Below are 15024 nucleotides of genomic sequence, written 5' to 3' on the forward strand. Positions count from 1 at the left end.
AACACCTCAGCTTTCTCACCAGACAGTCTTGTGCTAAGGATAAACTGGCCGCCACCCATCCCCACGCCACATGGCTTCAGGTCAGATCAGTGCAGGATCTGCCTGACAGAGGTTCTTAGACTTTGAAGGACTGGAGGGACTTCAGGTCATTCGGCCTGGCATGACTCAAAATGACCATCCACAACACTGTAAATCAATGCTCAGCTGCCATTGTCAAGAAAGTCTTGCTGTGAAAAAGAAGTTGGCTGAGCTGAAGAGCAAGACCAGTGGCTGGGTGCTGTATGCTCCGGAGCACGTGCCTTGTCCCGCTGTGAACTGGTAACCACGGCCCTGGGCTGGCCGCGGGTGCATAAACCTCAGTCTGGGCAAAGCTGTTGCAGCTGAGGGACATGCTTGCCAGGGCCATCAGCCAGGTCTCAGTTCGAGTGCTGCCTCCTCCTCTACCTGCCCAAGGAACCTGCCCTCTCCACCTGGGCCAAGGGACAGCTGCCACCTGCTGACCCTCTACTCACAAGAGTGGACCTCGCTTTAGTGCCAGGGGACACTTCCACCAGCTGATGGTGTGAGGACTGCTTTTTTTTTTTTTTGGCTTGGTTTTTCCCCTCTTCTTCCTTAAAATAAGCAGCCAGCACTGCTGCCAAGATGGGTGGGAGGGGAGATACTTCTGGAGCTTGTTGCTAATAGCAACAAACCAAACAGGAAAAGTAGGTCTGGCCAAATAAAATTGGCACCCAGAAAGTCTCCACTCCAAGAATGTGGCTTTTCTAAGCAGAAGGAAATGAGCACCCCAGCTGGACTCAGCATCTGACAGCCAGAGGTCAGGGTTCAGGGTGGCTGCTGCCTGTGCTCCCGGCCAGCGTGAAGCCTGATTTCTAGGTCTCTCCAAAAACCTTCAACTGGGAGGGTTTTCTCCACTAAGCAGAGGACGGGGAGACTGGGAGAGGAACAAAGACAGTGTGGCCCCTTCTGGATTGTCTCACGCAGGAGGCTGCATGCACATGGGAGCAGGTGGACAGGATGCAGCCATGTGCTCCGGCTGCTTCCTGGCCGATCCAGACCCCTCTTCACACTCCCCTGAACAGGAGCCCATGGGAGCCCACCAGGAGCTGCTGGCACAGCAGCAGCTGTCAGGGGCAGCCCAAATAAGGACGGAAGATTTGAAGGCACCTGGTCAGCAGGAGGAAGCCAGGTTAGACCCTGCTTTGACCCAAGCAGGGCTTTGCAGAGCAACTGAGGCACACGTGCCTTGCAGTGTAGGCGGGAACTCACCCAGGACGAGCCAGGCCAGAGCTGAGCCAGAGCCAGGGAGGAAAGGGGAGGTGTGGGCTCCCCAGCAAGTCAATGTCAATGTGTGTGAGGGGAGGGGGTGGGCGCCACCTTTTCCCTTTCTGGGAATTAAAAAGGAACTGGATTAAAAAGGAACTCTTTGATGAGCATGGTGAAGACCTGGCTCTCCTAAGCCCTCAGTGCCCTGATGGGGAGTAGGGGCAAAACGCAGCTGCAGACAGAGACGCTTTGTTTGAATTTGAGCAAATTCTCCCAACCATCAGCTTGTAACAATTAAACTGAGTGCATCAGGAGCCCAAATCACGTAGTGCTTCCATGCTCACTGGCCGGAGCACTGGGGATGGAAGCATCCAGAAACATAAGGAGGGCTGGGTTGCATTAAGGTCCCGCCATCTGAGCAGGACCCCGCCTCTTCCCCCTCCCCCCAATCCAGGTGTGGAGAGGCCAGCAGGGGACAGCATTACCTTGAAGGCTCTGTTCAGCACCTCTTCTCCACCTCTGCTTCCAAGCAAGTTCACGACCACCTGCTTCCCGTACTGCTCCTTCAGAAGCACCATGTGCCTGCAATGGCAGTAGGGCGGGCAGTGACCCACAGCACCTGGACCCAGACTGACCTCCCTATCCCACCCCTCAAGGGAAGAGGGCACAGAAAGGACCACAATTTCTCAGCACCAGAGATCCAGGATGAGCCATTCCCCGTGACCCAAAGTGTGGAAAAATGAGACCGATATAGAGAAAACCAGTGTCTCCGAGCCACCATCACTGCTCACGCAAAATCCCACTGTTGGGAGCGAATATATCAACATGAGACTTCTACACGACCTTGATATCAGACGACGGACATGCTGGACTTTCTATAAGGGCCACTATGATATCTAGAACAGGTGACCTGACCTTTCATGCATAGAGTCCTGTAAATGCGATGTGCACGTCTCTGAGATTAACCTTAGCTCACTTGGTACCCATCCTTCTCAACTGATAGGACAGCCCTCAACCTCAGCCACCAATTTCCCAGTGAAGTACCGCAATTCATTCTGTTGAAACACCACGAGAAGGCACGACAAAGCCTGCAGGCATTAGGAAAACATTCCTACACCAGAACCTACTTTTAAATACGTTTGTTGAGACCGGTCCGCTCACTGGTTGAGCGCGGTGCGGGCGCGACACCGAGGGTTGCAATCCCATTACCGGTCACGAAAAAAGACAAAAAGGAAAAATAAATAAATAAATACGTTTGCTGAAATATTAGGGAGAAACTCCAATATTTATCCTCTATCACCAGCTTTTTAAAAGTAACCTTACAATTTCAATGTTAGAAATATTTAATGGAGTGCTTAAAAAACATAGGAAAAAGATAGAATGCAAAAAGCACTTGCAAAAGTGTAATTTAATAGTGTGATCTTTATGCCTCAATATAGAAAAAAGACTGGAACGGGCCGGCCCGGTGGCGCACTGGATAGTGCGCCACTTGGGAAGCGCGGCGGCGCTCCCGCCCGAGGGTTTGGATCCCACATACAGACCGGTTCCCGCTCACTGGCTGAGCGAGGCGCGGGAGCAACACCGAGGGTTGCAATCCCGTTGCCGGTCCCGGTCCGGGGGCAACACTGAGGGTTGCGATCCGTTGCTGGACACGGAAAAAGACAAAAAAAAAAAAAGAAAAAAAAGAAAAAAGACTGGAAGGAAACACATCTCAATGTCAAAAGTGGTGGGTTTATGTGATTTTAAATTTTTTCTTCTTTAAACATTTTTCTCTTTTCCAAATTTCTACAATGACATATTTCTTTTATAAACAGAATTTAAAAAGATTACAAAAGAACCATTTTTAGCCCAACAAGAGAAACCACATATTTTACTAACTTTGAAAGAAAGCACTGTGAGGGAGGGAGAACACATATTTGAAGCGGTCATTTGAGTTGAGGTCCGCCTGTGACTGCTGGCCTCAGCTGGGTGTGCCTCCTGGGGCTCCTGTCTCTACGTGCAGGGACGCTGCTGGCGCCGTGCCTGGCAGCCCTGGGCAGCTGAGAGGAGACGCAGCGTGAGCGGCTCAGCCCTTCTGGGCTCGCTCTGGGTTGGTGGGGAAGGTGTACTGTGGCCTGAGCACCGACACGTGGGGCTCTGTCTCTGGCGGGGCAGCCCGAGTTGCCAGGTCTGCTGGTCACTGGGAGAGTAACTTTGACGTTAGGGTGAGATGTGTGGAAGCCCGTTGTGTCTCCCCATCCGAGCCACATGCCACAATGCAGCTTATTAAATAAGGCTGACATCTGATCTCCACCTGTCTGATTCCTGCACCTACTTTTCAACTGGTTCCAAACTCCAGGGTTGGAAGAGGAACAGTATTACTCATCACTCACAACCTCTACCCTGTCACCAACCCCAAACTCCCTTGCTCAAATATCCACCCCTCTGAGCTGGTTCCATCGTCTGCACACAACGCTAGACCTCCCTGTGCAGGGAATGGGATGAAAACTGAAAAGGATGAGTGAATGTGTTGAGAACAGTGCTCGGCACACAGGAGCTGGTTTTTCCTTCCCTTTAATCTAAAAATAAGACAATATACTCATCAGCAATAAACTAAAAGATTCTGGGGAAAGTCCTGGCGTCCACACCGAGGGCAGCAGCGGTGCAGACTCACTTCTGGCCCCACTCACTCTGCACTTAGGACTTCTTAACTCCCTCTGCCCAGCTGTTACTGTCATGGGAAGCTACTTGGAACACTGGAGTTTCTCGTGACATTGAGGAGCCAGATTTCCCCTTGGAAGCGTCTTTCTCATCTCCAGGGGGGGGCCTGTAGTTCTACACAGCCTGACGTCCTCGCCCGCAGAGAGCATGAAAAGAAGGGCACCGTCCTGCGGAGGGAGACCTAGGCACTGCCCTCACGAAGCTCAACACCCCCATCGAAACTGGTCACCATGCTGAGATGACAGGATCCTGTCAAGCAGCTGCAGCCAAAGGCCTGCTCCAAGTACCCCTCCTAAGACCCAGAGCATGGAAATAAGAGAATGACAATAGACAGCTAGTCACACGAGTGCACCGTGTAGCACTGACAGAGAGACACGCATTCTGTGGGTAGAAAAACTATCCACGTAGGGTTTTTTTTTTGTGGGGGTAGGAAAGAAGGGATTTACTGTGGACCAAATCCATCGAAAGATGAAAGTCTCTGGAGGGTGTGGTGATGTCCCAGAGAGGAGGATTCAGGGGCATCCATAAACAGCATGTGCGCCAGTCCGGGGACACGTTGCTGCCCTCTAGGTCTCAGCAGCCCTGCTCTCAGGGTGGCCATCCCAACTGGGGTCTCTAGAGAGATGTATTGCCCAAAGACTGTGCTCCTCCCAAATGAGAGGAGCAAGGTTAGCAATTAATAAGAAAACAGGTGGCTCCTTCCAAGGGGATGTGAGAGCACACACTTGGAGTCAAATGTCACGGTTAGAAAGCATTATAGAACAGACACACTGTAAGCCAAAAGTGTAAATAGTAGCTGCCTGGAAAAGCCTATTTCAGCAAGTTGTTTCACAATGTTCAGAAGACACCTCAGTTTACCCCTAGACTTAGGGAAGTTTTCCCAGGGGCAAAGCAGCTTCTGGGGTGCTTGTGAGCAAAGAGAGGTGTACAAACCTCACAGGTACACACCTCACAGCCGCCATGCAGAACCAGGACTCTAAAAATTCTTTAGTCTATGTGCTTAAATTACATACATGTTTTTACAAAAAAGCTCATAAACAGATGAGGGTTTTTGAAACAAGTCCAGAATGACCCTTTCCTCTTGTCTCAGGTCAGCTTCAGGCAGAATCTTATTTCCGGTTGTATGTTTACTGTTTCCTACGAACATTTAGTACAGGTCGATGTTAACCAAAAGACCTCCATATGTACAACGTTTAGGACACACTAATAGTGTTCTGGAAAAAAGCAATAGCATTCTCCTTACAAATTTACACATCTGTTTACAGTAAAGCCCATTATTTGTAGCATGCTAATTAGGGGGTCACAGCTGGGTTCCCGTCACCTGTCATAGGCAACAGAAAAGTACACAAGCAAATTTAAAGTCCCAGTAAAGCTTCAGGTACAATAATTAAGACACTGAAAAATCACTTCCGAGAAGTTTTATTATATTCGCTCAGGTAATTTTAAAAATTAGTCTTTAGATTAAAAGAGCAAATATTTAGGAAGCTGTTATCTATTTCAAGTACAAATAGTTCAGCTTAGCAATGGCTTTTCTTAAGCAAGCTGCAAAACAGTGTGTTATGATCCAATTTGTGTTTTAAAAAACGAAATATATATATATGTCAAAATTTTTTCTAGAATGATACATAAAAAACTACTAATAGTAAAATCTCTAAGAGTGGGAACTGGGAGTTAGGGTATTTTTACCTTTCACTTTATACCTTTCTATACTTTTTAAAACCTGGAAAAATATTTTTTTTTAAAAACAAAAACAAACAGCTACAAATATCCTATCATTTAGACTATTCCTTATTAACTATGACAATTGGATGAGACTTTACTGCCAGAAGGAATGATAAGATAAAGTAATTACAAAGTGCTACCTGAACACGGATTAATTAACCTTCAGGGAAACTTGAGAAGAAATGAAAATCCCATTTTGTAAACCCCCTTCTTGCATAAAGGATCAACACAAAAGGGAGATCTAGATTCAGGGCTTGGGGCCCTTCCCTTCCTGCCACACCCGGTCCCCCGTGCACGGTCTGACGGGAGGAGGACTCCTAAGAACCAGGGAAGGTGTCAGACAGTCCCTACCTGTCGAAAGCAGGGGCGTTGGCTTCCAGGCCTCTGTGGAGTCTGAGATGATGGGAGCCAACCTAAAGCAAAGAGAAATAACAGTGATTCTTCCTGCTCTGCAAACCAAGGAAGCTACGGTTTTCCCACTCTCCTCCTCGCTGCCAGCCAGACCGACTGTGGCAGCTACCTGGTCACCTCCACGGCCCATTCACAGCTCTGGAAGGTCATGTTCCCTGGACTCTGCTAACAGCGCTCTGATCTCAGGTCCAGGAGGCTTTGCTGCTGCCTGGTCCTAACTGCAGCATGGACCATGTCAGCTGGCATCCCTCCATGGACAGAAGAGAAATCCCAGGGTAAGACCACGAGGCAGAGGTCAGATCCCTAAACTCTCCGCTAGCGCAGAGGTCAGTCAAGCCAGCGAGGGAACGAAAAACCACTTCTCAGCTCCCTCCACTCCTCCAGGAACCTCGACTTCCCCCTAAAATCTGAGTTATCCTGATTGTCTAATTTGACTTATTATTTAGAATCACCTATTTAAAGTTCGATTTAGTATAAAAGAAACTAATTTAAAATACATATTGTCACTGGAGCCAGCTTGAAGGGATCTCAATGGCCAAATCTAGGACAATCAAACTACGTAAGGACAATAATGGATTATAACCTGATGAATAAAACAGGAATCTGTGAATCTATACTGATGGCAGTTGGACAGATGGATGGGTGGGTGGATGGATGGATGACTAGATGGAAGGGTAAGTGGGAGGGTGGGTGGGTGCGTGCGTGAATGGGGAAGAAAGAAGGGCTCTTCCTTACAGCCGGCTACCAACTGATAAATGTGGAGGCAGCAGTGAAAAATCATCACTTTGTAAGTACCATAGTAAAGAATTGTTCAAGGAAAGTCATCTGCTGATGATAAATCTTAAGGGGAAGTGTGATTAGGAGCAGGATGCTTGCATGTGATGCAGGTGCCATTCCCATGAAAACCTGCAGACAAATCGTCATCCCCCAGCCCTCTCTAGCCGCCCTGCCTCTGCCCCTCTCCATCCACAGCAGGGCTCCCAGATCCGCTAGGAGAGCTCCCAAGAAGGCACAATGTCACAACTTAAGATGCAAGCTACTCACCCCCAAATTGCTGCACTTTTCATTTAACCCAAGGAAAGGACGGGAAGAAGTTCAAAATGCAGAAAAACCAACAGAACGGATCCTTGGGCTTGACACTGATAGTTCAGACCACCCCTTCATGCTGCCTCCTGGTCCCCCCTGAAGACGACCAAATCTCTCTCTGATGACGGATGATACTTAGAGGATAAACACGGATGTTAGGCTCGAAGGTTAGCAAATCTTTCATAAGATTAACGAACGCTGAAGCATTTTGAAGTTTTCTCTGCAGAACAATGGAGGCTTTGGTGAAGCACATGTTAAGAATCTAGGGGATACATCTGCCAAAAAGCTGGGCCACCCGAGTCCCATTCATCCTGGTTCCTGTCAGATCAAGACACAGTCAGGCGACATCTGGAACATTACAGTGGGCAAGCTGGAGACTAAAATTAAATTCAAGAGGGTATGCCAAAAGAATTTTGTTTTGTTTTTCAGAATAGGAAAACCAGAACACTGACAGTCCTAGAAATATGACAGAAGGTGGCCAACAATGCTCAGAGATGGCCTTGGAGACAGAATGGAGGAAGGGAGGACCAGGAGACATCTGCTCCATGGTCTGAAGGTGAGTCACGAGGGAGAAGCATCGGACTTTCTCCTGCGCATCCCCGGAACACCCTGCAGAGACAGGCAGCGGCGCGATCCAGGAGGGACCTGCTAGCAATCGGAGCCATCCCAGGCGTGGCCTGGAGGACAGCCTCTCTGAGGTCCTGGAAAAAGGACCCCTGAGCTGGGGGAGGGGCTGAAACAGATGAATTTCAAGGGTCCGTCCCAGAGTCTACCGAAGACTCTATAATCCTGAGCACCCCCCCATTTTTGGATATCTTACAAATTTAACATGAAATATGACACAGTTTCCCTGTTTCCTTTTTGGACTCTACTCATTCGGTCTATTTTTCATTCCCCTAAATACAGAGCTCACAAAGTTTCCAAAGGAAAACTGCAGATTTAAAGAAAATCAAGTTTCCAACCCTTCTGGAACGTCTAGAATAAGCAATCTAGGGAGACAGAAGGCAGCCCGGGCCTGAGGCAGAGCTGGGAGGGAACGGGAGTGACTGCCTGCAAGCACAGACCTTTAGCAGCGGTGAAAATGTTCTAAAGCTAAATTGGGTGATGGCTACACAACTCTGTCAATGCATGAAAAACCTATCAAGTTGTGTGTTTTAAGTGGGTAAAGTTTACATTGCAGAAGTTATATTCAATAAAGCTGTTTTTCCAAAAAAACCTCCACCGGGAAGCACTCCAGGGGCATTTCCTGTGCTGTCCTCACCCTCAGGAGCACTTCCCTCTGCTGCTTCTACGCCACTGCCAGCCCTGCGTGTCTTGGTTGGTCCTTCCTAATGGTAAGAACTGAATTTTAATAAAGCCTTTTTTCCCCACAGAACTCAGAGCCCAAATGAGACACTGCATCCATCCATCTCACTCCGAGAGCCAACACGATACGTCACCAGTGCTGTCAGTGTGTGGTGGTGACCACCATGGGCACAAGTGACCCACCTACCGTTGACAATGGATCAAGTTGAGGTTTGGGCTAAGAAGCTGAATCCAGGACTGGCGACTCTAAGCCCAGCTGTGTCTAACACCCCTAAGAACCTGGAAGATGGTGCCCTGGGCCTCTTCCACCAATGACAGACAACCCAACAGAGGACACTCGAGAGCCCTTGGTAAGAAGAGCCCAAGACAAGAGAAGTCCCAGCAGAGAGGGTTTCTGAATGCACCCACGTCCCCGCAGGACAGGGGAGAAGATCCAGCGTCAGTGTGGAGGAATCTCCAGTCCACTCAGCCCCAAACTTCCCTCATTAGACACCCCTGGAGGAGACAGAACTCATTTCATTGATGACAAATTTGTTCTTGGAATGCATCCCCACCCCTGAGCTCTTCCCAGAAGACAGGATGCCAAATCCCACTGGCACTGACCACAGACCTGCTTTGGCTGGTCCAGGGTATTTTTAGAAAGCATGGGAGAGCTCCGTGCAATTCTCACGTGGCTCCACAACAGGCTCCACCGCATGTCAGACCGACCACACAGCCATGAAGGGCCCGGGAAACTTCCTGAAGCCCTCTGGGAGGGTCGGGGCTCTCAGAAAGCCTCCTCAGTACTCTGAACTTAGGGTCTAACTTACGGTGGTTTTTGCCCAGCACACTGCATGGCTCACTTCCTCCGCAGACATCTCAACACAGCATCCGAGTCAACTGTGAACGCCGCACACGCTTGTGAATCACAAGATGACACACCCATGTATATGTTTTCTGTACACACACAGACACACACATACACTTTGACAGCTCGGTTCAATACAATTGTGCGACCGTGCTGAGCAAAAACACCAGGAACTAGGCCATGAAAGAAATATGTTAACAGGAACACACCACCGCCATTGAAGAGAAAGTCGGGGTGAACGCCGACACAAGTGGATGTATACTTTTCTTTTAATTACCTACCTGAAGCCCTGGCTGCTCCCAAAACAGTGGAACCGAGCCTCTGATCTGGACAAAAGACGACACTCCATCATCCATGTAAATCGTCTGCAGTACAAGGAAACAGAAAGGGAAAGGTACTCTTCAATGAAACTGAATGTCCTGCCCTGGTAACAGGATCTGGCCACTGTGACCCGACACCAGCTGGAATGAAGGGCAGGCAGTCGACTTCAGCACGCTCCGATCTTCTTGCCCAGCATGGCTGGCGCTGCTCCCTGACCACTGGCTGGGCAGTGGGTGGGCGCTGTTGACCAGCCTCCCAGGAGGGGTCTGGAGTGGAATCGAGGCCTTTCAGGCCTGGTGCCTCCCCAGGGCCCACGGGAATTCACACTTCTATGGCACAAACTTGCCTACCTCCCTGAAAAAACCAGCAATGCCTCCCGCCCCCATTTTAGGAACAGAAGCAAACGTGCTTTGGGACGTAACTATGACCTTCTTTAGAGCCCTCTATTTTTACCTTGTCAAATGGCTAAGCAGCGGAGAGCCACTGGAAAAGCACTAACTGAAATAAAATGAACAAGCTACAGCCAAAAGACCTAGCCGGCCAACTGGTCAGTCTCGTACTGACAACTCAAGTCCAGACTCAACTTGAACTTGACTTGGTCCTGGCCTTGCACCAGTGTGTTGTTAAACACGCCACTCAGTCCACACACACAAGTTTCCACAGCTCGCATGTGACAACCCCTGCAGAGAAACAAATGATACTCACCCTTCAGAAAACGCACCTCCTGCCCACCCCCACGCACAGTTACTTCAGAGTGTGCCTGCAGGCCTGCGATGACATTGGGGTGCAAGCGCGTTTTAAAAGGATAAAAAATACCATCCTGAGTGTCAGCAGGGGAGGCGGCCGCAGTTATCAGACGCTCTGCCTTTATCTGCGCAACTCTACCCTGGCCTGGCAGGGCCGCCCGGGCGCCGCGGCTGGTCCTTTCCGTCTCCTCCCCGCACGCTCCCTCACTGGGTAGCTTTCCATGCAGGCAAGATCATGCTCAAATCACACATGCATTAGTAATTCTGCAGTGCAGGACTTAATGATTAGACCCACGGCTCCCCCAGATCACAGGATTATGTGAGCCTGCATCTGTATTGTTGAACCGACATTCTATCCTTTACTCTCCAAAGGAAAAAAGCACTAAGTTAAGAACGTACTGTCTGTTCACAGGTATTGACTACCAGCAAATTTGTTGCCCTCTATTATTCTACTAACAAAGTAGAATAAAATAGCAGGTTGTTTCAATTACTACAGACATAACTGGCTACAATGAGATTAAGTACATGCAACTTACAGGCATGTGTGACCTGCACAAGCTCAGATTCTGCAGAAGAAACTAACTCAGCCCACATTTCCATACAAAGACAGCTCTTCCCAACGCCCAGGATCTGACTGAAGCTGAAGAACTATCATCCTTCACTCTGATTACTAATAGCAGCACTTCCAGCATCTGACCAGGTACCTCTTGAGTTAAGACTTGTGCAGACCAGCTTCCGAAAACACCCACAGGGGCAAGAAGAAAGGATGCTCGAAGTCTCTACTGCCTCCTCCACACGAGAGAGAACACTCCAAGTCTCGTCCCATCCTACCAGCAGGACCACCTTCTTGGTTCCCCAGGTGATGGGCACAACCTGACCACCCAACGCCAGTGATGCTTTATGGTGCTTTCTATCCTGGGCAAAAGGACAGAGTTTTAACACTCGTGGGAGATGCAATGACATCTTAGCACAGGGCGATTGGGGTCCCTGGGGGCAGAGGCAGCAGGTGAGAATGTGGGCTCTGGGATAAACCCAATCTGGGTCTGACTTCCACTTTGCAAACTCCCACTTGCCCAGCAGGATGGCCCTGGGCATGTTCCTTAACTACTTCCAGCCTTGGTTTCCCGCTCTCTCAACAGAGTTAATGTCACCTGGTACATATGGAGGCGACATGCTGTGAAGAGCAGATGAGGGAGCAGGACCTCAGCATGGAGCAGTCACTCAAAAAAACATAGCTGGGCCGAGCCCGTGGCGCACTCGGGAGAGTGCGGTGCTGGGAGTGCAGCAGCGCTCCCGCCGCAGGTTCGGATCCTATATAGGGATGACCGGTGTGCTCACAGCGCTCACTGGCTGAGCGTGGTGTGGCCGGTCTCAAAAAGGACAAAAAAAAAAAAGCATAGCTGCTTTCCCTTCCTGTGTGAAGAGCCTGGGCACGGGGCAGAACGCTGGGGGCAAACAGGGCTCAGGCCCGGGGAAGGAGGAGGAATCTAAGAAGGAACAGAGGAGGCGGGGAGGGAGACCGGGAAAGGCAACAGGGCCATGAAGGGAAAACAGGCCATTTCAGGAAGGAGGGTGTCCCAGAGCAGAAACCAAACGGCCATAAAGAGAAAGGAGCAAAGCAGGAAAACTCACGACTGTGTGTGCATAGTTTTACCTAAAAGGCTTTTTGCTCAACCTCTGCTTCTGGATGCAGTGTTTGCAAACCAATTCTCTCCAAGTCTGCATTCTTAGCAGGACATGCACAGTCATCCTGACCTCCCTGGATGAGTCAGTGGCCTTATCTTCAGTAGCCAAATATTCATGAAGGGACTTTTTGGTTTTGTTTTTCTGCATGGTGAGTCACTGCTGCAGAGCAAGCCCACAGGTGTGACTCATGGCAGAGCCAAAAAGACTCAAGGCTTCTCCCCTAGGGGACCAAGATGCCATTTACACACACGCATAACGTGTGTGTGCAGTCAAACATGCATAACACACATACGTGCACATATAACACACAAATGCCCACACTGCATACATACGCATGGCACGCACAATGCACAATGCACATAACAAGTACATGTAATAATGCACATGACAAACAGTGCACACGATACACACACCACACACAAATGCACACAGACACCACATGAATGCACAACGGTGCACACAACACATACATAGCGCACAAATGCACACACTATACAAACACACGGCACACACAACACACACAAACACCCACAACACATGCACACACACACGGCCAGCTTTGGAGAAAGAAGACTGTTTACTCCCCTCAGGAGAAACGTAAACCAAGGCAGAAGCGGAGGGGGCTGCAAACTCCCCCTTTTCTGGCTCCCTGAGAATGAGTCCATGAGAAGCCAGTCTGCCTGCAGGGACCTCCCCACTGAAGGGAACCAGCCTGCTCTTTGTTCAGCGCCACCATTGGTTTGCCAAATGATGACTGCTTGGGCAATCCAGCTGCTTTTGGGCACTTGTGACAGGGCCTTCACTTCCACATGAGAATGGGCTCAGGTCTGAGGGGACTCATTTCCTTAGCAGGGGCTCCAGGTCAACACAACCTGAAGCCAACACCAATAAGCGGCCCGAGCACATCCTCCTTCCTGGGGGCCCAGAAGCTGGAAGAGGAGAGGAATGATCCTCCTCGAGGCTTCGAAGACACCATGGCACTGACGACACCTTGATTTCAGACTCCCAGACTCCGGAACTGTGAGAGCTGAATGTCTTTGGCACTTCATTGCAGCCCTGGGAAACTCATACAGGCCACGTTCATTTTCGGTGTTAAAATGTCCTGTCTTTTAGGAAAGGATGGCATAGGGGGGCAGTCGTTTCCCCAATGACTTACTGGATAAGATGCAGTAGATAAGACTCCAATTTTTTATAATGCTTGAAATCCAAAAATCTGGGGACCACCAACACCAGGACCAAACAAGGGATTATCTGCTCAGGGGCTGCATGGAGAACAAGACTCAGGGACCCAGGCCAGGGCCCGGCAATGACCTCTGGAGTCTGGTTCATCACTAAGTTCACGGTCTCTGGCATTGAGATTGGTGCAAACATACTCTGCACCTTCAGCACCCTGCTCCCAGCTCAGCCCCCAGCCCTGGCAGGTGGTAAATAGTAAAGATCTGTTGAATGAGTTGAATGATCTGAGGACCAGCAACAGGAAAGGAATGAGGATGGAAAAGACGTGATGAAGATGGACGTGGGAGCAAGGGAAGGGTTTCCACTTGCAGGCAACAGCAAGAAGAAAGAAAACAGCCTCCACTTGGGGGCCACATATTCTCTCTCTCTCATTCTTAACCAGAGATATTGATTTAACAGCCTTGTCAACATCCAGGAGAGCAGATATTGTGGGCAGAGTCACAGGCAAGAAATTGCATCTGCTGCTCATTTTAGGGCACCTGTTCCAATGCCCCTCCTACTGAGCACCACTCCAGGACGAGCCTCCTCCTCCTGGTACCTGCCTCTGGAAGCCCAAGCTCGCAGAAGCCCACACACAGAAGGCAGGTGCTCAAATCTGTGCTGAATTAAACCAGCCAAAGTCCTTCCAAGGAACGCCTCTCCCAGCAGCAGCAGTAAGGCAGGCGGGCTGCGGAGCCATCCCATCATGCAATCAACACAGGTGTCTGACGCTTGCCACCCACAGCAATACTGCACCTGTGCCTGTGGGGGGCCTTTCCTTTCCTACAGGTTGCATGTTAGAGAAAAAAAAAAAAAAACCTCAACAGAAAAAAGCTGATGAGAAATTAAGCAAACAGTTATATTTTGTGGGGGCTGAAAGCAACTGCTGCTTAAAACGCAGGTTTTACAACTCCCAGGTGTGAATTCTTGCTTCAAGGCTGAAGCTTCTGGAGATTTAGAATAAAAGACAATGGTTTCTGCTCTCATCCTTCCACTGTACTGATCTACTTACTTCTGTCCTAAAAAGATTTTCAAACCCTGTGGGTTCATCTGCCAGCTGCTCTTGGAATAACTGCCACCCTTCATGACCATGCCAAAAATTCCTGATTCCTTTTAGTTAAAGATACCTCAGGTAGCAACATTTTCCCGGCATGAGATGTGAATCAAAAAAGATACACCACGCAAACCACAGGCCACAGCTTCATGCAGAACCCCAATTACACGTGCTGTTCTCCAGTGATGGGGAGCAGCCACGATCAGAAATCACCTCGAATACATCAGGGCCTCTTCTGCACCAAATGGAGAGCATGCTTGCATGAGCTGCACCAGCTCTGAACCATTCGGTGCCACAGGTGGGCCTGGGCACTGACCTGCTCTGTCTCCACGAAGTTGGACACATGGCCATCGTCATTCAAGCCGCGGGTGTTGAAGCGGGCGCCGGCGCGCTCGCAGCTGATGCGAGAGACGAGGCAGGCCTTGGCCTGCTTGTGCGAGGCATACACCGTGCGGATGGCCACCACCCCGCAGATGACCTTCAGCAGCCAGTCACAGCAGCTCACCTGGTGCTGCCTCAGGGGCACGTGCAGAAGCTGGTTCCTGCAAAACAAAGCCCCACACCAATTCAGGTCACCTTACATCCTCCAGTAAACAGTTGCACCCAAAGCAAGTACTGATGATTCACCTGCAGGGGCCGGCGCCCTGGGTAAGGATGGGGTGAGT

General features: G+C 49.8%; 1 protein-coding gene across 1 annotated transcript in view; it reads right to left on the minus strand.

Annotated features, from left to right (window-relative positions):
- LOC103581161 (synaptojanin-2-like) overlaps window positions 1-14758 on the minus strand; it is a gene marked incomplete at its 3' end in the record, with an annotated part of 31247 nt that extends 16489 nt beyond the window's left edge. The window contains exons 1-4 of the mRNA XM_008563059.1: window positions 14676-14758; window positions 9619-9702; window positions 6040-6101; window positions 1752-1848 (exon numbers count right to left, since the gene is read on the minus strand). Of these exons, the coding sequence (XP_008561281.1) occupies window positions 1752-1848; window positions 6040-6101; window positions 9619-9693 (234 nt within the window). The remainder of the gene's footprint in view (window positions 1-1751; window positions 1849-6039; window positions 6102-9618; window positions 9703-14675) is intronic.
- Window positions 14759-15024: the final 266 nt, after the last annotated feature.

Source organism: Galeopterus variegatus, unplaced genomic scaffold, assembly GCF_000696425.1.
Source record: "Galeopterus variegatus unplaced genomic scaffold, G_variegatus-3.0.2 Scaffold12482, whole genome shotgun sequence".
Lineage (NCBI taxonomy): Eukaryota > Metazoa > Chordata > Mammalia > Dermoptera > Cynocephalidae > Galeopterus > Galeopterus variegatus.